At 34.2% G+C, this 26,021-nt stretch overlaps 4 protein-coding genes across 12 annotated transcripts; 2 read left to right on the top strand and 2 right to left on the bottom strand.

The window, feature by feature from the left end:
- The first annotated feature begins 472 nt into the window (after window positions 1-472).
- On the top strand, window positions 473-4,347 carry LOC132038618 (uncharacterized). Its single transcript, XM_059429298.1, has 8 exons — window positions 473-701; window positions 1,253-1,402; window positions 1,873-2,049; window positions 2,818-2,906; window positions 2,992-3,056; window positions 3,184-3,286; window positions 3,764-3,874; window positions 3,963-4,347. The coding sequence occupies exons 1-8, from the start codon at window positions 599-601 to the stop codon at window positions 4,086-4,088; spliced, it is 924 nt and encodes a 307-aa protein (XP_059285281.1). The 5' UTR covers window positions 473-598; the 3' UTR covers window positions 4,089-4,347.
- A 5,870-nt stretch (window positions 4,348-10,217) lies between these two features.
- Window positions 10,218-15,293, top strand: LOC132038625 (pentatricopeptide repeat-containing protein At4g20090). Of its 5 annotated transcripts, XR_009410182.1 has the most exons (5): window positions 10,218-12,601; window positions 13,255-13,315; window positions 14,360-14,562; window positions 14,750-14,888; window positions 15,154-15,293. XR_009410182.1 is itself a non-coding variant. In XM_059429314.1 (2 exons), exon 1 carries the CDS (start codon window positions 10,410-10,412, stop codon window positions 12,591-12,593), a length of 2,184 nt encoding a protein of 727 aa, XP_059285297.1. In that variant the 5' UTR covers window positions 10,218-10,409; the 3' UTR covers window positions 12,594-12,601; window positions 13,255-14,024. The 5 variants fall into 5 exon arrangements, 1 of the variants encoding a protein (XP_059285297.1); XR_009410180.1 differs by having other exon boundaries at window positions 10,218-13,315; XR_009410175.1 differs by lacking the exon at window positions 13,255-13,315.
- LOC132038643 (cationic amino acid transporter 5) lies at window positions 15,131-17,168 on the bottom strand. Its single transcript, XM_059429328.1, has one exon. The coding sequence runs from the start codon at window positions 16,974-16,976 to the stop codon at window positions 15,207-15,209; it is 1,770 nt and encodes a 589-aa protein (XP_059285311.1). The 5' UTR covers window positions 16,977-17,168; the 3' UTR covers window positions 15,131-15,206.
- Window positions 17,169-19,168: 2,000 nt separating this feature from the next.
- LOC132038670 (uncharacterized) lies at window positions 19,169-24,899 on the bottom strand. Of its 5 annotated transcripts, XM_059429369.1 has the most exons (11): window positions 24,821-24,899; window positions 24,544-24,653; window positions 23,915-23,971; window positions 23,781-23,843; window positions 23,585-23,653; window positions 23,421-23,513; window positions 21,357-21,461; window positions 21,202-21,279; window positions 20,756-20,884; window positions 20,064-20,169; window positions 19,169-19,757 (listed from the first exon to the last, which is right to left on the bottom strand). In XM_059429369.1, exons 2-11 carry the CDS (start codon window positions 24,649-24,651, stop codon window positions 19,567-19,569), a joined length of 999 nt encoding a protein of 332 aa, XP_059285352.1. In that variant the 5' UTR covers window positions 24,652-24,653; window positions 24,821-24,899; the 3' UTR covers window positions 19,169-19,566. The 5 variants fall into 5 exon arrangements, with proteins under 5 accessions (XP_059285352.1, XP_059285344.1, XP_059285359.1 ...); XM_059429361.1 differs by lacking the exon at window positions 24,821-24,899 and having other exon boundaries at window positions 24,544-24,808; XM_059429376.1 differs by lacking the exon at window positions 24,821-24,899 and having other exon boundaries at window positions 23,915-23,958; window positions 24,544-24,805.
- Window positions 24,900-26,021: the final 1,122 nt, after the last annotated feature.

The raw sequence follows: 26,021 nt of genomic DNA on the forward strand, positions 1-26,021 counted from the left end.
CAGGGTGAAAAACAGTTAAAAAAAATTGGTTCTTTCCTAACACAGAGATATTCTTTTTTATGTTTATTTTGGTGTCTAAGATTCTACAAGCGGTTTGGCGTCTCAATTATGCAAAGAATGAACTCAAATTCAAAATTTCCCACCCAACATAATAATAGTATAAAGACCAAATGTGGGTAGCAGCACTGGAGACACCAAGCTGGTAGGTAAGAAAGGATCTCTTTTTTCAAGGAACCTGCTTATGTCAAATGCGTTTATCTCATTGCAACTGTTCAAATTAAAACGTTTTAAGTATTTAATTTCCTTATATACAAAACGACTTATTTTCTTACTTTTTTATTAAAAAAATCAAAAGGACCACGAATCTAATACAAACAGATAGATCAAGCAAAAGGGCAATTCATACATGTAAATGATTACTAAAAACAAAACCATTTGACCAAACATGAATTTATTCTCCCTATCAGATAGGTTCCCAATTGAACTCCAAGTACACTAGCCAATCTATAAATTCATATGATGAGCTACATTAAATTTTGAACCTGCCACCCAAACAAGGTTTAGTAACAACAGTAAAGCAAACAGGAGATAGAGAGTGATGGCAGAAGTAACAGCAGCAGCTCAGGTTAAGTCAATATTTGTATATCCCATCAAGTCATGCCGTGGAATTTCTGTTTCTCAAGCACCTATTACTTCCACTGGTATAGTCAATTTTTCTCTTAAATCTTGAAATGAATTTTTCTTTTTTGGGGTGTAAAGAGTGTCTTTTAGAAATTTAGAAATTTTTCTCTTTTTGTTTGGTTCATATGGAAATGTCAAGATTTGAGATGGTATTTTGTTACTGGGAAAAAAAGGGGATACTTTTGGAGAATAATTGTCTTAGTAGTAGTATTCCCTTTTCTATTTGAGAGAAGTTCTGAAGGAAAATAGTTTCCTTCTTTTCTTCCCACTTTCAATAAGCAAACTAAAGCAAGATTTGGGCTTTTTCATTCTTTCTCATTTCCCAAATGTCCAAATCAAAAGTAATAGAGATGAATTTGTTATTCTTGCTAGTAGTTTGTTTTTGGTCACCTTCTATTATGGAGTAACTTGGGACAAATTTTATGTGATATGGTTCAGGTCCATTTCTTACTTTTGAGTAAATTACATTCTTCATTAACAAATTGTTAGTGAACATTTTATTGTTGTTCCTAAACTTGTTCCTTCCTTCATATTATTGCTTTACAATTGATGTCCTATTTTCTTTAAACAGGATTTCAATGGGATCGACAGTGGTTAGTGGTGAATTCCAAAGGCAGGGCCCTTACTCAAAGAGTTGAACCAAAGCTTGCTCTTGTTGAAGTGACATTGCCAACTGAGGCTTTTTCTGAAGGCTGGGAACCAAATAACGACTCTTATCTAGGTAGTGTCATAGTTTTCAATCGCCTAGTCCAAGATCAAGCTGCTGTTTAACTTTATGATTTTGCTATTGTATTATCTCATTTGTGCAACATATCTTTTAAGCTATGTGGTGCTGCAGCAAAGCTTGTCATGTTTTTCTCCTCGCTACTGTTAAGAAATGTTGAAACATAGATCATTTTACTTGAAAATGTTGATATGCAGCTAAGAATCAGTATTTAGTTCCCTGTTTGACTGTTAAAAACATAAGATACAGGATATTGATGTTCGAATCGTGTTATTATTATTGTTTGTTTACTGCTGTAGTTGTGAAGTTACTGATGCATTCACGCAGTTTACGGATATGACTAATCAATCATAGAAGCTTCTTGTCATACTGATAGCTTACAAGAAATTGAGAGAGGGGGAGAATTTAAATATTGGCCTATTTTTTCCATATCATAAATTACTTTTTTGGATGTAATCATCATGTAGTTATCAGAGCCCCTGGCATGGCTCCACTGAAAATTCCACTAAGTAACCCATCTCAAGTGACGGATGGTGTCTCGGTCTGGGAGTGGTCTGGCTCTGCCTTGGACGAGGGAGCTGAGGCAGCAATGTGGTTCTCCACTCATCTTGGAAAACCAAGTCGGCTAGTTCGCTTTAGTGAAGGTATAGCTCATCCCCTTGATCTATATAGATTTTCCTCATCTAAATGTTACTCATATGATATCACTGGTGTTTCATATCCTCGTCTGAAATTCGTCCTGCATATCTCTTCCACCAGCTATGCTTAACTTCTCTAGAAAACTTGTTCAGCACTCTCTTTTTTCTTGGAGGGTGTTTCCTTCATTCTTTGCATGTAGCTGCTTTCGGTACATAGCGAAGAAAGCAAGTCATGCTTCATGCTATCTCCTCTGCTACTTTTGCTATTTTTACTTTGTTTTTTGTAAATGAAATTTGAGCAAATGGCTAGTTGCACAAGTCATGGACCTACCATCTTGCATATACCCAATTTCTTTATGTTGCTTTACAGCTTTCATTGTTTGAAGAAATACCAAATATTAATTTTGGGATGGAGTCCTTTTCTACCAGAAGCTAAATCCTTAAGTTTGTCAGACAAACTTCTTGCTACGAACTAGATTTGCATTTCACTAATTAGATGGCTCTTCTGGGCCCCCCCAAGTTTTGATCTCAGAGTGTCACCACTGAGTTGGAAGATTATCATTACACACAGTTAAATAATGATGGATCGGATATCATTTTGTCTAAGTTTCCACATCTATGAAGCCTCAGAATTGAGCAGACCATATTTTCGCAAATTTGTTCATAGATTAGTTATCGCCTATTATCAGGTTATTTGCTTGCTTTAGTAGAGAACTGTTGGGAATAATGTGTACAATTCGATCAAAATAAGTTGCTTCCTGTTGACTCTTGTAGTGAAGGAAATGAGGGTTGTAGATCCTAATTATGCTCAAGGATACAATGTTATGTTTTCTGATGGATATCCATACCTTGTGCTATCCCAGGTTAGTGATATCATCATTTAAATTCAACAAAAAAATCCATAAAACAAGAGTCTTTGACTGGATTTTCTTGGTCCATGTTCTACAGGGATCGTTGAATGCATTAAATTCTCTTCTTAAGGAGCCTGTTCCAGTAAATCGTTTTAGACCCAAGTATACTCCTGTCCCTCTTGTGTAATTTGTTTGTGATTGGTTGTTTACATTCTTTCCTTTTTCTGTACAAAGTGTTAGCACTTCAGATTAACTCGGTTAAATCTTTTGACGTTACCTTCTTTCACAGTGTTCTTGTTGACGGATGTGAACCATTTGCTGAGGATTTGTGGAAGGAGATCCGGATCAATAAGTTGACATTTGAGGGTGTCAAACTATGCTCTCGCTGTAAGGTAAAACCTTATGAACTTACTTTCTTACTATACGACAATGAATAACCTCTGCAAACTGGTAGGGGTTTTCTCCACCTGTTTTTTTTTATAAAGTTCATGCAACATGATATTGAAGAGAGAAAGTTAACATATCTGAGGCCATTTTATAGGCAGAAATTCAGATTTTCCAAACTACGTGAACATCTCCACCCGTATTTTTCCTTTCTGGTCAAGGGATAGACATGAATTGAGATGATGAGATCTATTAGTCTAGCAACTTGCTTGCACAAGATAAAAAGAGTCTAGTCATGTTTCTCCTTTTAATATGTTCTGATGAGTATCTTTGATTCAAGCCTTAACTATTAGAATGAAGTTGATTACGAAAACATATTTTTTGAATTTTTGCAGTACTTCACCTTCCTAATTTACTGGCATTCGAATGCTTATAATCAAGTTAAAAGTCTTTATATCTGATATTGATTATTTTCTTTATATAAGGTACCTACCATAAATCAAGAAACAGCAGTACCAGGCTCTGAGCCAACAGAGACTCTCTCGAAGTTCCGATCTGATAATGCCTTGCGTCCGAATAAGAAACAACAAGGGAAAGTAAGATCAAATACTGTGAGAAGTTCCATAACTGATTTACCTATTCTTTAGATAAATCACAAGTATAAGCTTTCATGTAATTTTGCAGGTATATTTTGGACAGAACATGGTTTGTTCCGACGCCCTTAGCCGTGGAAAAGGAAAGATAGTCAAGGTGGGGGACCCTGTTTATGTCCTTAAGGTTGTTCCTTCTAGTGCTGAAGCTCCAGCTTGAACTCTAGTAGTTCTATCACCACAATGGAAGGTGTGCATTTGAATAAGGTGATTGGAAAAGATTAAGAATACTAATGTAAAGAAAAGAGATCTTCCAGGCCACTGCTATATATTTTATCTAAATAAAAGGTTAGCTTGAATTTGTCCTTTCCTGGTTGTGAATTGCATCAAGCAAGGTATAAAGCCATGTAAATGTGAATACCACCAGCTACGTCCCAATTCCAGCAAGTTGAGATCGGTATATGAATCTTCACTGTCCATGTCGTTTCATTTAGGCTAATCTTAGTCCAATATTAAACATATACAATAAGTGTTTTTAGTATGAAAGAAGATTGGTTGATGTTTGCAGGTACTTTTAGTTTGGAAGACTAGTCAATATGCCCGCGCCTTTGCGCGGCCATAAGAAATATGTTTAAATTTATTAAACTCATCAAATATCGAGCGATCACAATCACCAACTATCATATATTTGACGAAGAATTCTTTTGATTACATTCCCGAAAGCTCAATACTCTCCATTTAGATGAAAATTTGAGTAGTTGATAAACTGATCTGACCCATTTGTTCTAGGCTTGAAATTAGCTATAGATAACGTTCCTTTTCGTTCATGCTTCAATATATACTACCGAATACTCAATTCATATACCATGGTCGTGTTTGGTCGCTAAACTATAAGTATTTATTGTGCAACTCAAATTTCATGTAAATATGAGAATTATAAATGTAGTTTCATCTATATTGCACGTAAAAAAGAGCTTCTACAAACAAAAAACAAATTACCTACTTATTAGATAACTTGATCTCCATCCTACATTGGTGTATCTACGTAATAGATGTCCATTAACTCTACTTCTTTCTCAATAGAAAGAAGCTTGAAAACTTTGATATTCACAGGTAGAAGTTGCACCAAGTGAGAGAGACTTCATAATACTAAATCTTGCTGACAACGGAAAAGAAGGCAATGACTTCCTCTCAAATGAATCAATAATGGGAACATTGACTTCACAGCAATGAGGAGGACTGAGATATTATCCCTACGTTCCACCTTCCAACATCAGATATAAGTTAAGACTTTCATTGATTGTGAAAAATACAACATAAGACAATATAAAATCCTATCAAGATACCAATATATACGAATAATTTACTAAAATCTCTTGGTATTTTCCTTTAGCCGTTTTATAAAGCATATTCCTACTTTTCCTTGTGGTATTTGTGGCATCATATATTCCGTCCCATCCCAAACAATATAGCTATTTTACAAATTAGAAAAAGTGATGCACCATAAAATTCGCTGAGAAAACTTAATTACTGCCACCTTTTACACTCAATCAAAGAGACGGAGAGATCTAAATAAAAATCCTTCAAACTTCAAATTTAAATCTCAATCCCTCACATTTGAGACATCTTTCATAAGGTTGGCATCATATCCAAAAGGTGTTTTTCGGAAAGTTCAATATTTTTCCTTTGGGCCGAAGATTATGTTCGGCAAGCTAACTTTTAGTGCACATGATTTTATAGCTAGTACTGAATTCTCTAAAATACTATAGAAAGTAAGAAAGTAGCAAGTACTAAATTCTTTATAATGCTATAACTTATAAAGTAAGTACGTACTAAAGACACCGATGACTACGAACATTGTTTGTGTGAAATTTTTGGAAAAAGGATTCCGGAGGGATCAAAATCAGCTTCATAGAAGAGATCAAATTTGCCTTGGAAGCTTAGCAAAGGACTTCAAAAGAAATGAAAAAGAAAAGTTTGCTTTCTCCAAAGATGTGAAAAACCAAATGAAGGGACAGATAAAAGCGAAAAGGACAAAACCAAATAATCATCACTAACAATTCATTGTGCAATCCGCATCCGCAAAATAAAAGTTGAAACTTCACACATTGTTAAATAATATTTTACTGAACTTATGAATACATTAAAATCAAAGAGTGGAGCCAAAGCACGGATATCCATTACGATTATAAAAATACTCATGCATAAGTCATAAATTATAGGTATACAATTGTAGTATGCTATAGATTACGCTTAAAGTTTGATATGTTGTACTAAGAAAAGGCGACTTCGCTATCGTATAACTTAGCGTATAAGCGATATAATATAGACAAAAAAATTCATTGCAGAGGTCGAATAGTATAATAAAAGATGGACATGGGAAAGAAGTGCTAATTCGATGCCAAACCACGTCTTGAGCTCTCCCATTAGTGTTAGTAAGAATGGCTTTTGAATTTGAAAACAGTTTATAACTCATGTGTCAAGAAGGAAGTAAATAAGAAAAATTTCCAAATGCCTATACAAGTGAATCTCATTAGCTCCCTCCAACAGTCTGAACATTTGCGTACAGGGTAGATGTATGCATCCGAAACCAATCAAGATGAAGATAGAGTAAATCGATTGAGAAAAAATAAAAGGAAAAGTTGCCATCCATTGGACGCATCTCTTAGAACGAAGGACGAATAGGGAGAGAGGAAGAGAAATAAGGGAGTCGAAAGAGTTTTAAAAGGCTTGGACTTTTGAAGTGGTGTTTGTTTGTTTGCATTTTTGGGTTTGGTTTTTCTGCTGGAAAGCAAAGGAATTTCCAAAAAATTGTAGGAAGAAATAATTACAAAGCATATGCACATACACCAGGAAAAAATGAGGATGAGGATATAAAAAGACGTATCTTACGAATGAGAATAGTATGGAAGTTTCCCCGAAGACCGGAGCTATACTTGGGCTGCATTTATAATTGAGAGACAACGTCCATGCGACAGAACCATTGCTTTCAAAGGAATAAAAGTTAGTTTTTGAACACACATAAATCTTTCCATCATCACTGGTTTGTAGCTTGTTAATCCTGCAAAAAAGTAATTTCTCGAACACATATAAACCTTTCTATCATGACTAAGAAGTAGCTTGCTGATCCGATATGCAACTTTCTTGAAAGATTCTTGATCTATTGAAAACAAATGTAAGAACTCACCAGATTTTAGAAGGTTGAACTATTCGATTTCTCGTATTTCAAGCGGCTTGTGCGAACTATATTTGATGTATCTAAGATCACATAGTGGAAAATGTGGCTAAAATCAAAGCTTAGCTATCTAGAATAGGAAGATAAGCATATTCGAGAAATATTGTAAAAACGGTATATGAAAGAACCAATTTTATTTACATAAGTTGGTACTTGCAGTTGTACTCATGAATAAATTAAATACAACCGTAGGAGAAAAACACATCAATTCTACTATATCAGGGCATGAAGTTGGCGAATATATATCTAAAAATTAGTACTTCTATTTTCAATTGCTTTTGTCAAAAAGAGCAAAGAGGCATTGACACTAAACTGGTTTGTCAAGGTTACAGGCTAAAACTCAAAAGAAGGTATAGGATGCGCGCTTGCACGGTGCATTCAATTCACTTAAATTTAATCTTTCAAAGATATGTAGGGTTCAACTACTTGAAGAAGCAGATTAAAGTATTATAAAAAACTAATTACACTATCCAATGTAAATAAGTTAAATCAATCCATAGTATGATATGCGATAAAACAGTTTAAGATATATTAGTTGCAGAAATACTTGCTCTTTTGTTCAACATTTATTAGTAATTCTAATTAGTAAGCTAAACGCAGTAAACAACTTGTTATCAGCGGTTTGTTCCACATTGTTGTTTAAACAGACCTCTCTCATAAATGCACTTAATATAAACATACCTCAGGAGGACACAACAAATGCGGATAGTAAAAGCTGGGACAATATGAAAGCAATGGCAACATGGATTTGCAGAGACATGAGTGTCGAATCCAAGTTGGCAATTTCAATTGGAAAGATGAAAAGCAAGAGTCGTAGAGAGTATAATGAGACCCAACACTTGATTTGTCAAACATTAAATAACAATAAACCAAAGAGAACAAAAAGGACACAACAAAAGGCACTCCGTAAATGAAGTTCCTCACAACAGTGGCATATACACACACATTCAGGAATATAAAAAAGGCAGAACTTTAATACAGAAATACATGAAATAAAGCACCAATTTACATGAAGCTTTGTACCTTTGGATTTTTCTGAATAAACTTCTTCTCCTCCAATTTTTCTCTACCTTTGTTGCTATTGGAGATGAAAATTTTAAAGTTTTGGTTTGAAACAGAATGGAAAATGGGTGAAATTCTTATCCCCTATTGATTAAATTATGTTTTGGTGGAAGTTGATGTGCTTTGGCACTATGTATTGGGTGAAGTATTTTCTAAGAGAATGCTTAACAATGAAAGTAATATAATTTGTAAAGATCCTTAACAAAGAAAAAATGCGGGTTTTGTTTGAAACGACGGAAAATGGCACTTTTTAATCAACAAGATCGAATCAAACGGATCTCTCAGTAAAAAATTCTAAAGCTTGACTTAACGAAAGGGAGGAGAATGGGAGGAAGAAAGGAGGCATACGGATAAATGAAGCGCGGCAAACCGTATCCTTTTAGTTAACTAACTAAAATAATTGAATTTCCTAATTTAAAATGTCAAAAAAATTAGAAAAAAGATAAATAATAACTTTCATCTTCAATTTATATATATGATTTAACCAAAGGCACTTTGGAAGAAAACCAAATTTGGAGTTTTTGAAGCTATTTTTTCAGTTTTGTTGGGGCACATTTCAAAAGACAGTTTTGACAAGCTGATACTACCATAAGGTTTACATCACATATTATTGCATAGGCCTTGGCCAAGAAAGTAACATGATGAATGAAAATATTTGTCATTTCATTCAACATTAGCATGGCTGAAAAGATTAAATCCCTAAAAACAGTGGTTGCTTGAAGCATTAACTTCTGAACAAAAAAAAAAAAATGGCAGTTTGACGAGAAAAAGCCTTACTTTTATCTAATATTTACACCAATCCAATAAATATATTGCATACAATTCTAACAACTAATACCTACTTTTTGTGATAAAACAGTCAATCAATCATGCTACCATACTTATATATAAGAATCTTTCGTATTTGTAAATGTAAAAATACAATCGAAAAAATAAGGTGACACTAGTTTCTGGATAGCTGGCAAAAAGACAACACACATAATAATCAACAATTTAGTAAGTAAGCCATCTTCAATTTCCAAAACTCGAAGAGGAAAATAGGTAATTAAACACATTAGGAAGGGGATTATCATTATTTCTTAAATTTTAGTAAGACTTATGGAATGCTCACTTTTATTTCAATTAAATGTTCAAATTCTTAATCAGTTCATTTTAAAAATGATACTCAAACTTGTAAAAGAAAAACTATTCAATCATGTATGCTCGTAAAAGGTTAATATATAGACTCACTTTACTCCTCTATACAACGTTTTTCTACTGTATTCCAAAGATTCAAAAAAAATATTACATGTGATGTCATACATGTTTCCTCAACAAATAATTAGCAATTTAATTTTGTAAACATTTTTTTATTAATTTTCCACAAATTTAAACAAAAACTTGTAGTTCGAAAGAAAGAAGAATGTTTAAAGGCTCAAAAAATTGGATGAAACTCAAAAGATTCATCTATAGCTCTTTGAATGCCTTTCGTAAAAACAATTTTTTTCTTCTTCTAGAAAAACAAACATCTTCTGTTGTTTATTTTTGAAAATTAAACAAAACAAAAAATGAAAAATTCTCTCAGTAGATATCCAAAATTATTATTCCAAAATTTGATCCAAACACTCGATAAAACAAACATCTTTTGTAAACACTCAATCTTAATTTTCTTTTCTTCAATTTTTATTTTTAATTAGAGAAAATTACAATCAAATATCATGCGACCATCTAGTTTATCAAATATGTACATAGTGTATAAGTTGTGTATAAATTATACTAAATACACATATACTATACATATTTATACACAACATATACATACTTATATATATATAAAATATACATATCTATATTTATAATATACATACTTATACACAATATATACAATCAAAGTGTTACTCTAGACATGTTTGGTAAACTAGACGAACGAAGGGTACATTTAGCTAAATTTTCCTAGAAAAGGTCAAAAATTAGAACCATATGAAAAATCAATCTTACCCATAGTCTTAATAAGAATTAAAATTGAAGAAAAAGAAAATTACGAACCCCCACGCCCCTGCCACCCCACCCCCTGCTGTTTTCTGCCCTACTCGTGTTTTCTTCTTCCTCGTCAGTGTCTCTACCTACAGAGACCACCTTCTTCATTTTTGCTTAAGCCTTAAACCAAAGATTCTTGATTATAAACTTTAACCCAATATTATGATCAATACACACAAGTTCCTTTTTTTTCACTCTTCTTCATGAGAATCTGAGTTGATAAAAGGCATGCTCTTTTACAGCTTCACTACCAAACACTTCACTTCAAAGCTAATAATCCCATGTAGTAAGTCTTTCTCTAACTTCACCATTATTAACCGTTTCTTCTCAGCTCTTTCTAACCCTTCTTCTGATACTGAACATGAACCTCAAACAAATGATGCAATTCCCAACTTGGTTTCTTTAAAAACTGAAATGGAACTACCCATTCCTGATAATTTTGCACCAAAACCCAAATTGGATTCTTGTAGAACTGAAATGGAACTACCCAAAGTTGCCCCAATACCCAAGTTTGATACTTGTGGAACTAAAGTAGAAGAACCCCTTTTTGATAATTCATTTAAAGTTGCCCCAAAACCCAAGTTGGGTTCTTGTGAAACTGAAATGGAAGTACCAATTTCAGATAAGTTATTTAAAGAGGCTCCAAAGTTGGGTTCTTTTAAATTGGGTGATTCTACATTTTATTCTCTTATTGAGAAATATGCCAGTTCTGGGGACTTTAGGTCTTTAGAGATGGTTTTTGATAGAATGAAGTGTGAACAAAGAGTCTTTATTGAGAAGAGTTTTATCTTAGTATTTAGAGCTTATGGAAAAGCCTGTTTGCCTGAAAAAGCTGTTGAATTGTTTGAAAGAATGGTGGATGAGTTTCAATGTAAACGGACTGTGAAGTCGTTTAATTCTGTTCTTAATGTGATAGTTCAGACAGGGTTATATCGTCGTGCATTGGATTTTTATGCTGATGTTGTAAATAATAGGAATATTAAGCCGAATGTGCTTTCTTTTAATTTAGTTATTAAGACCTTTTGTAAGCTTCGGATGGTCGATAGAGCTATCGAGCTGTTTAGAGAAATGCCTACCTGGAAATGTGAACCGGATGTTTATACGTATTGTACTTTGATGGATGGGTTGTGCAAAGATGACCGGATTGATGAGGCAGTTATTCTTTTTGATGAAATGCAGATAGAGGGATGTTTTCCTATTCCGTTAACATTTAATGTGTTGATTCATGGACTTTGTCGGAAAGGTGACTTGGCTCGAGCTGCAAAGCTTGTGGATAACATGTTTCTTAAAGGTTGTGTTCCGAATGAAGTGACTTATAACACACTTATACATGGTTTGTGTCTGAAAGGTAAGTTGGAGAAAGCTGTTAGTTTATTGGATAGAATGGTGTCGAATAAGTATGTGCCAACTGATGTAACATATGGAACGATTATCAACGGGTTCGTTAAGCAAGGAAGAGCAACTGATGGTGTGCAGATTTTGTTGGCAATGCAGGAGAAAGGGCGAATTGCAAATGAATATGTCTACTCAGCACTACTAAGTGGGTTGTTCAAGGAGGGAAAACCTGAAGAGGCATTAAAAATATGGAGGGAAATGATTGAAAAGGGAGTGAAACCAAATACAGTTGCTTATTCTGCTTTAATAGATGGCTTGTGTCGAGAAGGCAGACCTGACGAAGCTAAGGAGATCCTTTCTGAGATGATTAAAATGGGTTGCAATCCCAATGCTTACACTTACTGCTCTATGATGAAAGGTTATTTTAAAGCCGGCGATAGCAACAAGGCTGTATTTTTATGGAAAGAAATGGCAACTAGTGGTATCACATGCAATGAAATCTGCTACAGTGTACTCATCCATGGACTGTGTCAAGATGGGAAGCTCAAAGAGGCTATGATGGGGTGGAAGCACATGTTAGGCAAAGGGTTCGTCCCTGATGCCGTGGCTTATAGTTCAGTGATTCACGGCCTTTGTAATGCTGGTTCTGTAGACCAGGGATTGAAACTCTTCAATGAGATGCTATATAGAGGATCTGGTTCTCAGCCTGACGTAATAGCATTTAACATAGTTCTTAGTGCTTTATGCAAGGTGGACAGAGTTTCTCTAGCAATTGATCTTTTGAATACCATGTTGGATCGAGGTTGTGATCCTGACTCTATTACATGTAATATTTTCTTGAAAACTTTAAATGAAAAAGCAAATCCATCCCAAGATGCGGAAGACTTTCTGGATAAGTTGGTGTGGCAACTGTACAGGCGGCAGAGAATTTTAGGAGCTTCAAGAATTATAGAAGTGATGCTTCAAAAATTTCTTTATCCCAAGTCCTCTACTTGGGAAATGATTATTCGAGAACTCTGCAAACCGAAGAAGGTTCAAGGAGCTATTAACAAGTGTTGGAGTGACCTTTTCATCTGATATTAGAGGTTAGTTTTTATTTTGGTTGCAAAAATGCAATATCCTGAAACATTGTTTCCGATGGGCACATTGCTCGTTGGAGACAAAAGAGGACAGTGAGATTCTTTCTGAGGATTCATTCTGTACATCTCAGAATATGGGTCATTCTGCTTGAGATGTGCATCAAGCAATTACACAATGATTGGACGACTGTTTATTTCCAAACAGACACTTGCTTCCATAGTTTAAACATTACGTTTTTCTGTTAGTTTGTGTGTGTATCTGTTGCACATGTATGTAACAGAAAATGACATTTTATCAATTATTTCTAAAAAGCTCTTAAATGGATACAGAAACCTTTCAATTAGGATAATCTAGCGTTGTTCAGTCATTAGGATTAGGATAATAAAAAGCAAGCCATATCACTTGTAGATTCCCCTTACAAGTTTTGAATTTTGTCAGTTCGCTGGACTTAGCATAGCCTATTATCTAATTTAGCTAAACACCTATATTTTGTAATCTTACATTTTGTACGGTTCTTGTTGCCATCAGTGAAACTTTTTACTTCATCAGAAGGATATTAAAAAGAAAGCGTCCACGTCATTGAATATGTTTTTCTTCACTTTCTTACCATATGTTAGGTTTGAAATCTAAAAGTTCTAACAAGTTTGTTACATATCAGGTTTGAATATTGATGATACTGCAATACCCTAGTCATGCAAGATCATTTAGAAATGGTTTTGGTGAGTCTAAAAAGAGTTCATTTAGGTTATTGTTTTAGTAGTTGTTTACATTTCTTATTTACCTTTTGCTTCCTCTTTGTTTCAATTTGTATCAAGATGTGTACTACAATGTTTTATGAGAGTTCTAAAATGCTAACAAAGTTGCTGTTTATGTCTTATGAAAATAAGTTTCATATTTTTGTTTGCTTATTTTTTCTTTATCTAATATTCCCTCTGGTAAGAGAGAGTGTGAAAAACAGGAGTTATCAATGTCCACTTGTCCAGTGTAAATGCTGATGGCAAATCTTTGGAGCTTTCTTGAAAGATGTTTGCATCAAATGTTGATGTATTTTTTGTTTCTCAGGAAAAAAATATTTTGCACTTAAAATAAGCTGTAAATAATTGTAATTAACTGATAATGTAGCAGAAGTACGCTACTTGATATGAAAAAAATGGATATGAGAGAGTGTGTGCTTTCTACCAATAACAAATGTGTGTGGGCTTTCTCTGAAAGCATTTCTTTTAAGTAGATATTGGGGCTAATCGGTGACAAGTTCTTATTTTGAAGTGCAAGAGAGACTAACAGTTTCAATGTTAAAACTAAAAATCAGCTTTTCATTAATTTCTAACTGCTCAAAGTTCCTCTAAAAATGGTGCTACAAAAAAGCAATTAGATAATCTACATTTTGTATATTGGGGCCTCATCCCTATATATTAAATATTTATCTTACGGAAAAAAAACAACTGGATAGAAATCACAAAATAAACGATAGTTGTTACAGAGTGACTACCACAGTACCACTGAGCTGAAGCTACTTGGTATTGATTTTGTTGAATCCATAACGCAGTACTACCAGGCTGCAAAGCTCTCTTCTGCGCGTTTTCCTCTGACCTTGCTCTCTCAGTTATTTCACTTCACAACTAAAAGTGCTTTCTACACTCATGTGGAGTAAATTTCTCTTCCTATATGCAGTCTATTAGGTGAATGCACATGCGAATATTCGTCGTTCTTTAATGTATCTGATGGTGCATCTTGCATATGTTAACGTAATTTTCTTTTGGTAGGGCTGCTAGAATTATTATTTTTCGCTAAACTAACTTGGGATCACAATGGTGGGTGAAAGAAATATTGTGAGCGTGGTGGTTGCTATGGGAAGCTTGCAAATAAGTAGAAAATGGCAGTGAGAACTCCACAGGGGTCCATCACGTGATGCATTCATGACGTGCAAAAGCAGTAGAAGATGACAACGAGAATACTGTTTAATCTGGTAATATTTTTGAAAGTTTTCACAATTCAGATGTTTCTGAGCTTTTGAATTCTTATGCTTGTTAACATTTTCTTGGTTCATTTATGATCAAATATACTCCATTTTGACTGGATATGAAGCAGAGTCTACATGGTTTCATTGGGATTATGGATCTAACATGGCAATTTTATGAATGATCATTGTGCAGAAGTTGTAACTTTTGGGGGGGCATATATTGTCAGATATGTTCGCTGGAGTGGTATCGATGTTTTCTAAGAAACATTGCTCGGCTTTTAGAAAAGTTCAAGAAATTATGAAAACGATACAAACAACTATGGTTCGTTTAAGTGAGTTTTAAACCTACCTTTACTCTTGATTTAGAATGTGTTTCCTATGTGCTGATGTTTTTCTCCTTACTTTACATGCTTTTCCTCTTGTAGCATCTTTCCTTTTTTTCTCTATTTATGGTCTTGACTGTAGTTGAGATTCTTGAGAATGTATTTCACTAACATGAGCTGTGGTTGACAGTTTTCATTATTCATAATAATAGGATTGTGTCTGGTGCTATTTCTTCAGTTATGACTGCATCTAACATAAATATTTTGATTGCAGGAATAAGTGCGATGGAACTCAAGTCCCAGATTTAATCATAGGTGTAAAAAAACTTATGCCCTAGCTTTTTCCATGTCTTCTTCTGAGATCTTTGAAGACATTGGCATCTTTGATTGATGAGCCATGTCATAAGTTGCATGGAGGCCAAAAAGAAAATAATACATCAGCATTACAACCGTACATATTCCAAACCTTATAAATGCCCAAGCTTCGAATGATCCCATGAGAAACAAGTTTATTGCAATTGAGAGGGATGGGAACCATGGGACCAGTGGGACTCCCCAGACTTCTGGTGTTCTTTCCTGTGGCAAAAGAACCGAAATTGCCAAAGTTGCCAGGAACCAAAGGGGAACAGTTACTATGTATCCAAGCCAACCATTAGGCTTCAGTCCCCAGTAAGCAGAAGTCCCCACGGAGGATACAATTATGACCAGTACAAAGAAGGTTAGCTTCAAAAGATTTGTCCGGGGAGTGATACCTCTAACATAGTACCTCCTCATAAGCAGAGCAACGGCCACCATCGTGGCTATGAGAAGGCTGCTTACAGATAACAAACTTGCCAAGACATCCAAACTTGAAAAGAACGCTATACAGGCACTTGCAAGCCTGATCAGGATAGTTGCATTTATGGGAGTTCCTGTCTTTGGGTGAACAAGTGCAAACCATGGTGGAATCATGTGAACTCGTGCAATATGAGTGGCATATCGTGCCTGCCCAAGTGCTCCTGCCAAAAGGACAGTGGTCATCCCCTTCAGAGCTCCAAGGGCGACCAGGTATTTTGCCCATTTCATCCCCACGCCTTGAAATGCAACAGAATAGGCAGCGTTAGGGTCTATATCCGTATACTTCTGCATCATACTCAGTGAAAGTGCCATCAAGCAATATATTACCGTGATAATTGACATTGACCCTAGCAATCCTAGTGGTATATCTTTAGATGGATTTTTTGTTTCCTCTGCCATGGTTGCAATGTTGTCAAAACCCCCATATGCAAAATACACTATTGCTGCTGCAACAAAGATACCTTTGGCACCATGTGGCACAAAGGGTGTCAAATTGGAGGTATTGGCATGAGCAAATCCAGCAACTATGACAAATAAAATCACCACCATATTTACTGCTGATGCTATCCAGTTGAAATATGAAGTTCTCCTAGTGCTGCTTATTGCAATTATTGATGTAAATACTAGAACTGCAACAGCTATTGGATCTAGTAAGTTGAACCCGTCTGTGAGATTTGTATGTATACGCAAAGAGTTTGGATGACGATTCAGGAGAGTTGTAAAGTAAGAAGTCCAAGCTCTTGCTACTGCCGCACTACCAGCGATGGATCCAAGAATTATGTTTCCTGCTGTGATAAAGGCTGCAAAGTCTCCCAGTTCTACTCTGATGTAGGCAAATGACCCTCCTGCTACAGGAATTTCTACTGCAAATTCTGTGTAGCAGAATACAGAGAGCATTGCTGAAATGCCAGAAGCTAGATACGATAAAACTATCGCTGGTCCGGCATGCTCATGAGCTTCTTGGCCAGTGAGTACGAAGATGCCTGCTCCAATAACAGAGCCAAAACCAAACCAGGTGAGATCCCACCAACTAAGGCAACGTTTCATTTCATTCTCACTTTGTTTCTTTAGCTCCACAATCTCATCAGCATCCTCGGAACGGCTTGCAGCTCGGTCCTTGAATCTGGTAAATGTTTGTGACAGTGCTGCTTGGTATGCGCTCCAATTCTGGAAAGAATCTTCTGGGAAGAAATCTTGCTTGCTCCATCTCCAGTAACTTCTTGGTTGAATCTCATCTCCCACTTCACCTACAGAGTCCATTACTGTTATATTCCTTTCAGGACTTATTGTACTGTTACAGAACGCTAGTAATTACAAGCTCTGTAGCTCATTCTGGATGTCCGTTGAACTACTGTCTATAGGATCATTCACTTTATGGATGGACTCCCATATCTTCAATTATTCTTATCGATAAGGTTGCCAATAAGTCAGTCGTTGCCAATAAGTCAGTCTTACTGTTTAAACAAGGAAGTTTGTGTTCCGCTAAATTCAATATTTTGTTTTATGCCATATGGTCCTGTCAAGGGTTAAAAAGGGGCCAATAATTGTGCATGTGTCTTTCTTGAAAATATCAACAATTTGTGTTAGCTCCCTAGGACTAACGTGGAGTCGTCTTAGGCCATCTCCAACACACCTCTATTTTTAACTCCAAATTTCATTTCGAAGTCAAAAATGGAGAAATTTTACTCCAACCGAGCTACAAATTTGCCTCCATTTTGGAGGGTGAACAGTATCACTTCAAATTTGGAGTGACACTATTTATCCACTCCATCACTATTTCCTATTATTTTTTATTATTTAACCCTTTTAATTTATCATATTATATATACCAAAGTATGTTTATGTAATATCTTTATTATATTAATTTTACATCTTAATTTTGGAGAGAAGAAGTGCTACATGATATAAAAACTAAATGTATTATATTGTACAACATGATAATCGAGGATGAGCGTGATCTTAATACACCAATTCAAGATGTTTGGGAAGGTCCAACTCCAACAGTAGAAATGGTAGTAGATAAAAGCCAACGATTTGAATAATATTTAGGTCGGCACAAAAAAAAATTAAGGATAAAGATGCTCATTTTGCACTTCGTAATGCATTAATAGATCATTTATGGGAGCATACTAGAGGTGGAAGTTGAATATTTAATAGTATTCAAATTAAATTTTATCATAATGTAATATGTATTGAATTATCTTGTATCTGAAGGATTTCACTTTTATTTGAATTATCCGTTAATATGTATAATCTATAATATTTGCTTACAAATTATATTATTTAAAAATTTATGGTATAAAATAATTTTATTTAAATGGTTATATAAGAAAGAAATATGAATTATATGGGATGAATATGTAAAAAAAAAAAAAAAAAAAAAAAAAAAAAAGAAGAAGAAGATAGGATTTGTTTAATGGAAATAAGAAAATAAAATTTAAATAAAAGATAATAATATAATATAGAAGAGAGGGAAGAATATAAAAAGGAATATTCTTTTTTGGATTAAAAAATAGAGTAATGGTTGGAGTTAGTTTATTCCATTTTGGAGTAAATATTTGGAATGAAGGGTTGGAGATGGCTTATGTAAAAAGAGATAGGACAATCTATCAATTCATTAGCCTAGAACTAGGAAGAGTAACAGGCTGGATTTTTTGTCCTATATCACTTGGAATAGTCAAGGATGTCTGCAAAAAACATTATTGGAATGACATCCACACACTCCTTTCTGAGGTTCTACGACTGTTAATTTTCATTACTGAGCTTACTTCTTGAACCACTAAGATACAGCTAGAGTTGAATGCAACATGGCATAGAGGAAGTTTAAGCGTTCATAATTGACCTTAAGCTCGGTTTATTAGTAGACTTCATGGCATACTGTGTCATTATTGTATTTTTCTTTTGGCAGATGGTCATCTTCAAAATAGTATCCTACTTGCTTAATTTAATTTATTAAGAAGCGCCCATTCCTTCGTGCTAACACCATAACATACTATCTTAGTATAGTTAATAAGCAACTTCGATTCTTTTTCCTTTTTTTGTTTTTTGTTAATAACATCCTGATGTGCCAGACTTTGAATAAGTTGAGGGAAAAGTAGACTGAAGATTTTGATGGGTAGCTTTCTTAGCCGTTCATATTGCGTCATATTCCATCAGTCGGTATCTCCGAATAGCAGGGTATGAAGCAAAGATGACAAATTTTCTTTCTTCAGAAACATAACACCTTGTTTTAATTCTGTCCCTTTCCGGACATAATAAAATTTGAACTTTGAAGTTAACTGGAAAATCAGGTTTGGAAGAAAATTCCAAGGAAAAATATGAGAGAAATAGAAGGAAAACATACTTAAAATTAATAGATTGGAAGATGTAAGCATACCTAATGAAGCATGTGGATCATTTCATGAACCTTAGGAGAACACTTTTTATGTGTCTGCTGAAATAGAAGGAAAAAATAACACACAATAGCAATTCATTGTTTAGAACCACTGATCGACACATTTAAATTTCAATTGGTACATTAGGATGTTCTAACTTATAGAACAGCCTGACCTTCCCCTAAGAACTCCTCCCAACTTTGAAAAGGTAAATGAAAAAATACAAGTGAACAGAAAATCTTCAGATGAAATTTTGTAATGGGGTGTTTGGTTATTTTCCCCCTCTATTCTATTTGCTGATGTTGAAAAGCAGCAGGATGCTTGGCAAAGTCTATCCACGCCAAGAACTCTATGGTTGAACCGCATGTCATTTGTTGAAACTATAGTAGTGTCTATATCCCATGTCTGAAATAGTTAAAAAGCAATGATGGCACCCAAAAATAGGAAATTAAAATTAATGCATTACTGATTAGTGATTACAACCAAGATTTCCAAGCCTTGCGCATCTTGTTTGCAACATATCTGACACCATGTACAGCACCAGCAGTCAATAAACCTGCAACAGCTTGCCTTGTGCTCGAAAACATAACCTTACGTCTAACTAGCCTCTGCATGCACTCAGCAGCCTGTTCTTTTGAACCAATCACTACTTGCTGTCTAACTCTACCTACAAGAAAATATGCCATAAATGAAATGATTTGCTTTAGCTGAGGAGGGAACATTATATGAGCTAATCATAAGAACTAAAATAAAATAAATAGATGAGACACACACATAATCCAACATGGTATCAGGATCCACACGTGATAGTTACAGGGGTAAAATAACCAAACAAAAGTGTATCCTCACTAACGAGGCAGTTAGACACAACCCAAATATAACTACTAACAAGAAATAAAATCTGAAAGAACAGGCAATTTTTAAGATTATTTTTTTCCAGAAAATCCACTCTTTTTGCATTTAAAATACGTACCAGAGCCGTCCAGAATTCTCTTATCTCCAAGTTTCATGGCCATCTCACTTCTGATTGATGAAGGAAGAGAAGAAACCAAGGTGGAAGCAGCAGATAACCCGCAATCCTGATTTGGATACACTAAAACATGTCAATTTTTTAGATTGACTTGACCTTGACTTTCCTATTTACATATCTCGATAGAGGTGTAAACAAAATCAATTTCCTCGGATCCATCACAAAGAAAAGTCGTGCTTGTGTAGTGAAAGAATCTCATATAGATGCATTACCAAAAGCAATATGAATTAAGTCAAGAAAGCATTCAAAGATTGAGATTGACTCAATGAAAGGAAAAGTGTACAAATTACAATCATGTAAAAGTACAAACTAATTTTCATGCAAGGAAATGACTTTGCAGCTATTTGAGAAATGTGTAGAATAGAAAAACGGTCTTCTCTGACCGCAGAAGTTACCATTCAAGGCCAGAAAATTACAATAAAAAATGGAAAGTAATGGACAACAACATAGGGGCGCCATCAGCATAACTCATACTTATTTTTTATGCTTCAGTAGAAAAAAACGGGTTTTATTGCAGATATAGATATGTTCCCATATTAAGACACATTGATTACAAAAGAATTATCAGCATCATTTAGTAGAATTAACCATGACAACGAAGCAACAAGAGACAAAGCTTTAGAAAAGAGAGAGACCTGCAATATGTTTACTTGCTTATCACCAGCTGATGAAAATCTCAACAAGTTCTTGGCCTCATATTCTTCCAGAAGTGGCCTATACATTTCCTCAAATAAATGAAACTGTCCTTGTACAATTTTGTCCACCTGGATCAATATGCAGTGAAGAAATTCATGTCCACAAAATGGAAGAATCAATTCAATCACTTAGTGTGCATGAACGTTGCATATGCAAAAAGCGATACTATGCTAAAAGTTGGGATTCGAATTCTAGTCCAAAAAGAATATCCTGTAGATAAGAGACAAATTAATTGATATTCGTTGATCTGCTGGAAGTAATATCAACTATAAAATTGAGAAACTACCCAATTACACTTTGAAGTTACACGTAGAATAATGCTTTCATGTGGTTCAGTTAGAGCCATGAAAATCTAAATTTAGGCCCACTCAAATGTCAAATCTACCTTATTTTTGTCCTCAGCAAAAAGCATACGCAAGTCACCCATATATGAGAGGCTACAGATTTTGGCATATAAATCTTCCTGCATAAACACCAAATTCCAAGTAGCATGTGTTATGTTCCTCTACTAATTGATAAAAAATGAGTAAAGAGACTAACCTCCGTGAATTTTGATGGCAAAAGGAGGAGAGCAGCAGAAGTTGCAGCTTTCAGGTTCACAGTGTTTACATTTTTGATATCCAAGTTATCCACAAGAATGTTCACCTGGGTTAGAAGTAAATGTAAGTTATAGCTGAGAGACAGTCACCACTACAACCAAAAAGTCAAAAAACTAGAATGTTATGAGTATGAAACTAAAAATAGAAGGATACCTTTGAAGGCATCACAAAATAATTTAGGAAAAGACAAAGCCTTTCTATGTTCTTTTTTTCTTTTTCAAAATCCACAGTAGACTTAGACTCTCTATTCAGGAATGTTATGAAACTAAAAATAGGCAACCAAAAAAGGAAAATGAGTATGAAACTAAAAATAGGTTGAAGGATACCTATTGAAGGCATCACATAATATAATTTAGAGAAAAGACAAAGCCTTTCTATGTTCTTTTTTTCTTTTTCAATTTCAATCCACAGTAGACTTAGACTCTCTATTCAGGAATTGGTGAGTATGAAACTAAAAATAGGCAACCAAAAAAGGAGCCAACAAAAAACTAGAATGTTATGAGTATGAAACTAAAAATAGGTTGAAGGATATCTGTTGAAGGCATCACATAATATAATTTAGAGAAAAGACAAAGCCTTTCTATGTTCTTTTTTTCTTTTTCTATTTCTATATTTTCAATTTCAATCCACAGTAGACTTAGACTCTCTATTCAGGAATTGGTGAGTATGAAACTAAAAATAGGTTGAAGGATATCTGTTGAAGGAATCACATAATATTATTTAGAAAAAGACAAAGCCTCTCTATGTTCTTTTGTTTCTCATTTTCTCATTTCTACATTTTCAATCCACAGTAGACTTAGACTCTCTATTCAGGAAGCACATTAGTGCAGCCATGACTGCCCAACTAGAAAGCATAGAAATGCCTGATAACAAGTAAGCAATAGGTACCAAGCCCCACACTAATACGATTAAGGATGAAACGTGAAGGGGATGAGGGTTCCATTTTGCAATGAGTTGCAAACTGTGATGCAATGTAGAGCTTTGGTGGTCAAATGTCAAGTTTGTTCAAGTCTAAATTCTTTGAGCTGACCTATACGGAAGAAAACAAAGCATCTCAATCAAATATTTCCAATGAAAATTCTTCTTTTTGACACTCACACGACATCTCTGAGTGAACAGCTCATGGTGGGAGTATCTTTGAGAATATAACAGGCTATAATACACACTCAATGAACTCTTCGCTTCTACAATCTACATATGTATGAATGGATTTTTCATCTTCAGGTCAATACAAGAGAGAGCTTAAAAGCTAGCAGTGGTGTGCCATCAAAACTCAAAGAGCACATGCCAATTTGTTTAGTAACAAAACGCAGGCTGAGACATAAATAGTTTCAAGTCAGAACCAATTATATCATGATACACTTGGAGCAACTACCTGGAAGTACACTTATTTAGCTTCAATTCCACTTAGGATTATAAATTGTTTGGGATGAAGTACTAGATAGGATTATAAGACAAAGTTATTATGATAATTCTTTATTTTATTTTTTTGAGAAGGTAACATTTATAATTCTTTATTCTTTTGGTCTCTAGGCAACGTGAAGGTGGGATCATAAGGCTAAGAAAACATAGAAGAGCTCATGGATATAATCATAATTAACTTAAGCTTATTTAACCACCACCAATAGCAATAAAAACGTATTACCAAGTTTTCTCACTTTTGTTATACTAAGAAAGTAAGCTAAAATCATATATCAAGCTACTTCTTAAATGATTATCTCATGCTTCTTTGACTAATAAGTATTTACAGTGAGTCGGGATAGTCACGATCATTGATAAAGACCTAATTCCTGATACCATCAATTTTATCAAATTCAGTTACAACAGAAAATAAATTCATGCGACTTGTCAGTACGATGATCATGACTAAGAGGCATAAAAGGAATGCAAAAAATTCTGACCAACTTAAATTCATTCAACATGTCCTTTCATCAATTTAACTAATGCGGAAACTGAAGTCCTTTATCAAACATGTTATTTAAATAGCATTCAAAATGAGCCATACAGGTTTCTGCAAACGACCGCTGAGATAGAACCTCTCCCATCCCAATATGTCTTGAATCAAGTCATGCATCCGTACAACTCCATACTTGACCATCTGTACGAGTTGCGTAATGTGAAATTTCTATTGTGTTAATAAAAAGTGAATCGTCATTAAATGATCAATACCTTGTTGTTGCAAGACACAAATGGGTTGAAATGTACACCAACACCAATGTCATTTGCAATATCAGTTATCTGACTCAATGCACAGTAACTTATTATTTAGTTCAAGTTGAAATGTAATATTATTACTCAAATATATATATATGAAGCCATGAAAAAAGAAGGGAAATCAAAGTAAATTCAAGAAAGGAAATAGCACCATCCTTGCTCCACCAAGGTGAATGAGCCATGAAGCATAGTGATCCTTGTTCAATTTTAGATTCTGGATTGTAGAAAGGCGTTAGACTTTGACAACAAAGATGGACAGAGAGTTTCTTAAAATTCAGCAATTACCTCAGAATGCCATTGTCGAGGATCAGCTACTCCAATAATGTAATCTGTCATAGATGTCTAGCAATGAAGTTGTTAGTAATGTACTATTGCAATACTTCACAACAGAGGCGGATTCAGGATTTAAATTATATGGGTTCAACTTTTAAGGTTTTTCGCGTTGAAGCCATTATATTTTTAAAGTTATGGGTTCATATTTAATATTTGTTTCAATTTTATTGAATGTTCACACATAAATTTATAATCGCTGCCGAGAGTATTGGGTTCAACTGAACTCAATTTCATAACGGTGGTTCCCCCCCCCCCCCACAGAGCTTCTTGATTAGACAAAACCATAAGTGGAAGTGGCTAGAGATGCAATAATTATTCCTTCCGTTTCAATTTGTTTATCTTATTTCGACAACTCTTTAATTCCAACGCTCCACGTGTCATGTTTAAGACCACAAGATTAAAGGGCATTCGGGTAAATTTTACACATATTTAGTTAATAACCACAAGATTCAAATACGTTCCTAAACTCCGTATCAAGTCAAAATCAGACAAACAAATTGAAATTGAGGGAGTATTAGGTTAACACTTTAAAGAAGGAAAATCATATCTATGACAAAACAGAAAGAATAAGTAGAAAAAACCTGATCTTTGTTGTTGGGATGGATTTTGGAACCATATATACAACAGAACTCAACAGGAGGTAGAATTTCAAGCAAATTCCCTAGCTCAGCTTTATCATCACTCATCATTTCTACAATAACATTTCAAAACAAAACATAAACCATGTAATAAGCTACATGCAGATGTATGTTTAATTAGAGCAAAATCTAGAAATATCTTCAGAGGAATTTTATCAAACATCTGGAAGGCACTCATAAACAATTAAGTAATGTTTTGTCTTAACTATTTACTACTTACTAATCACTGAATCCTTTAACAAGCTTTGCTATCAACTTGTAAATCAGTGTTTTTTTTCTTTTTTTTTTTTCTGGGGTTTTCAAGGGTTTAAGGTGCCGTGGGTGAGAGTGATGAAGACCGAGGTGTAGGAGTGGTGTATCACGTGCCGGAGCACGTGAAGAGGCTCGTTAATTGATCTCAATTTCAATTCCTATTTCCTAAAAACCTTTTGAGAAACTTTCATAAGTAGTTATAATTTAGAGCCTGTTTGAATTGGCTTATAAATTAACTTTTAAGTGTTTACCACAATTTAAAAAATTTTGTCTTAAAATAAGCTTAAAAGATAATTGGCTCGTTTGAGCTTTTATCTAAAACGTTTATAAGCCAAAAAAATAAGTGAACTTATTTATTTATTTATTTATTTTTTGCTTATAAGTTGTTTTTTTTTAAGCCCATCCAAATAAGCTCTTAGAGGTAAATTATGAATATAGCTACAATTTGCGTATTTATGGACGTAAATACAATTGCTTTAGCAGGCGGAAGAGTTGTATCAGGTAAGTATCGGTTATATCAGGTAGGGGCGGCTCAATACAATTAGTGGCAAGCAAACTTTAATACGATATCATAAATATTTTAAGTAAAATTCGTGTATCTTTTTTTTAAATTAGCTCTTTTAACCTTTCTAGATGCAAAACTATAAATTTATCCTTTTAAAAATCAATTCATTCAAATACTTCTTTTAATGGATAAATAAAAATAATTAATTGATGCAGAAAAATTGAGTTTAAAACGGAATATAAAATCTTCATAAACATGAAAAGAGGAGAACAAATGAACGTAAGAAGAGAAATCAAACCAATAGGGTAGGTATATATACTAATTAATAAAAGATAGAAACTGAACCTAATTTGCTCCCTCATTTGAACATCTCAATTAAAATCTAAAATTAAACCATTTATTTATGATAATTAGAAAAATTATATATTGTATAAAATTAAAGACCATTTCCAAGTCTTTTTTAAAAACTTACAATTTTCTTGTATAGTGACACAGACACACAGTAATGCATTAAATCTTCTTTCCATATAATCAGATTTTTATTTCGATATATCAAGTTACAATTTTTTAAAAAAATTTCAGCAAAAGTCTTCTTATAACCACTAAAAAATTACTATACGTATAACAAAATTATAATTGTTCATTGTTCTCTTATATAGTCATG

The sequence above is a fragment of the Lycium ferocissimum genome, chromosome 2 (assembly GCF_029784015.1).
Source record: "Lycium ferocissimum isolate CSIRO_LF1 chromosome 2, AGI_CSIRO_Lferr_CH_V1, whole genome shotgun sequence".
In the NCBI taxonomy this organism is placed as follows: domain Eukaryota; kingdom Viridiplantae; phylum Streptophyta; class Magnoliopsida; order Solanales; family Solanaceae; genus Lycium; species Lycium ferocissimum.

Excerpts from the sequence above, each read along its gene's own strand:
- LOC132038643 (XM_059429328.1), bottom strand. The coding sequence starts at position 16,976 with ATGGACTCTGTAGGTGAAGTGGGAGATGAGATTCAACCAAGAAGTTAC.
- LOC132038670 (XM_059429369.1), bottom strand. The coding sequence starts at position 24,651 with ATGATGAGTGATGATAAAGCTGAGCTAGGGAATTTGCTTGAAATTCTA. Across the intron at positions 23,972-24,543 it reads ATCCCAACAACAAAGATCAG|ACATCTATGACAGATTACAT; the intron begins GTTTTTTCTACT and ends CTTCATTGCTAG. Across the intron at positions 21,280-21,356 it reads TGCCATCAAAATTCACGGAG|GAAGATTTATATGCCAAAAT; the intron begins GTTAGTCTCTTT and ends GTGTTTATGCAG.
- LOC132038618 (XM_059429298.1), top strand. The coding sequence starts at position 599 with ATGGCAGAAGTAACAGCAGCAGCTCAGGTTAAGTCAATATTTGTATAT. Across the intron at positions 3,057-3,183 it reads GTAAATCGTTTTAGACCCAA|TGTTCTTGTTGACGGATGTG; the intron begins GTATACTCCTGT and ends CTTCTTTCACAG. Across the intron at positions 3,875-3,962 it reads ATAAGAAACAACAAGGGAAA|GTATATTTTGGACAGAACAT; the intron begins GTAAGATCAAAT and ends GTAATTTTGCAG.
- LOC132038625 (XM_059429314.1), top strand. The coding sequence starts at position 10,410 with ATGCTCTTTTACAGCTTCACTACCAAACACTTCACTTCAAAGCTAATA.